This window comes from Chinchilla lanigera, unplaced genomic scaffold (genome assembly GCF_000276665.1).
Source record: "Chinchilla lanigera isolate Chin_1 unplaced genomic scaffold, ChiLan1.0 scaffold00064, whole genome shotgun sequence".
In the NCBI taxonomy this organism is placed as follows: Eukaryota; Metazoa; Chordata; class Mammalia; order Rodentia; family Chinchillidae; genus Chinchilla; species Chinchilla lanigera.
In genome coordinates, this window is record NW_004955465.1 from 9,392,473 (window position 1) to 9,394,347 (window position 1,875).

General features: G+C 53.8%; 1 protein-coding gene across 7 annotated transcripts in view; it reads right to left on the bottom strand.

Annotated features, from left to right (window-relative positions):
• Prpf4b (pre-mRNA processing factor 4B) overlaps nt 1–441 on the bottom strand; it is a 33,280-nt gene extending 32,839 nt beyond the window's left edge. For all 7 annotated transcript variants that reach the window (XR_001236750.1, XR_263260.2, XR_263259.2 and 4 more), the window contains exon 1: nt 241–441. Coding sequence is in view for 1 of the 7 variants with exons in the window: in XM_005398892.2 (XP_005398949.1) it covers nt 241–281 (41 nt within the window). In the remaining 6 variants the exon portion in view is untranslated. The remainder of the gene's footprint in view (nt 1–240) is intronic.
• Nucleotides 442–1,875: the final 1,434 nt, after the last annotated feature.

Here is a 1,875-nt window from a genome sequence, read left to right on the forward strand (position 1 = left end):
GGACCTGTAGAGGCCGCTGGCGCCCGCGCCTCCCGGGCAACGCGGCGCGCAGGCCGGGCCCGGGGACAGCGAGGCTCCAAGGCCCGCTCCCCACGCCTCCCACCCACTACGCAGCGCGCGGGGAGACGCAAAGTTTGGGTCCCGCCGTTAGGCCCGAACTTTCCCGCCCGTCCGTGCAGCTTCCGCCGTTTCCCACCCGCCGGGCCCCCGGACTCCGGCCCACCGGCAGACACGACTTACTCCGGCTGCTCCCGCAGCGCCTGGGTCTCCGCGGCGGCCATCTTGAACTTCCTGACTTCGCGGCGGCGGCGGCGGCGGCAGCTCCCCGGACGGTAGAACCTAGTGGAAGTGAAGGAAGGAGGGAAAGGAGCCGTCGCGCATGTGCACAGCGCACTGGCAAAGTGGTGGTCTGAGTCCGCGCTAAGAATCCGGAACTAAAACCTTATTTCCGGGGGCGGGACGCAGAACGTCATGGCGCAACTTCCGGTGCGGTGGGCGGTTCTGCAGATGCTAAGAGCGAGGGTCTATTGGTCTGATGTCTGGGGAATGTTAGAATTAAGCGTTTGAACCGAGCGTGGAACTGGGCTTGGTGGCGCACGCCTGTAATTCCAGCACTCGGGAGGCTGAGGCCGGAGGATCGTTGCGAGTTCGAGACCAGCCTGGGCTACAAAGTGAGCTCAAGGCCAGCCTGAACTGCATAGCGAGACTTTGTCTCAAAAAAGACACAAGAAAATAAAAAAAATAAACTGGACGTGGTGGCACATGCCTGGAATCCCCTTTTCGGAGGTTGAGGCTGGAGATTACCCCCAGTTCAGGCTAGCCTGGGCTACATAGTGAACTCAATGCCATCTTGAACTACACAGACTGTTTAAAAAAAAAAAAAATGGAATTGAGCATTTAAGAACGAAAGGAAAAAAAAGCACTTAATGTGAAGCTTGACAGGGAGGGTAGCAAAGGCAAGGGATATTCACATCTTGCAGTTTCGAGGGGGTGTTCGCTATGGAGGCCCACAGTTTAGTGGAAAATTGATGTTCCTGTCCCACTTTTGGTGATTGGTTCGTGGAGAGCCAATTTAATTTATTGCACGGGGATATTAATTATCTCCTGGTTCCTACTGGTCTACTGCTTTTTATAGTAAGTTTTACGGGGAGATCACGCATCGTGGAAAGGAGTAAGTGGGGGATAAACAGGCCCCCAAATTGCTCAGGTTTGATGTCAGATTGCAGCTGAAGCCAAGTGACGACTTGCTAAAGCACGTTTGAAAAGAGCATAGTGAGCTGTGGTGGTGGCACACGTCTGTAGCCCCAGCACTGGGGGCTGAGGCAAGAGGATTGCATGTTCGAGCTGGGCGGGCAATTTAGCAATTTGGCAAGACCCTACCTCAAAAAGGGGGTTAAGGGGGCTGGGGATTTAGCTCAGCGCCAAAGCACCTGCCTGGCAAGTGCAAGGTCCTGAGTTCGACTCCTGATACTGGAGAAAAACCAAAAAGTGGTTGAGGTGTAGCTCGGAGCGAAGTCCTTGAGTTGAATCCTCTGCCAAAAAATCCGAAAAATACTGCTGGCAAAAGTTCACTTAAATTCCTTGCCAAATGCATTTGCACAGTATTCCTAGTTTGAGAAGTGAAATGGGAAGTCTTTGGGGGCTACTCAAAACTATGTTGCTGTTGTAGTTTTGGGAGAGTGGGGTTTCTTGAAGGCGAGTTAAAAGGAATCGAAAAACATTTCATCAGTTTAATCATTAACCAAACGTTAACGGAGTGATGAACATAGGCCCCCATCTTTCATTTTGTGGCTCTTCCCCCCCTCAGGAACCTTGGTACCGGAACGTCGTACTAGGGAGGAGCGGCTCGGGGGACCCGTGCGGAAGGGACCGCTC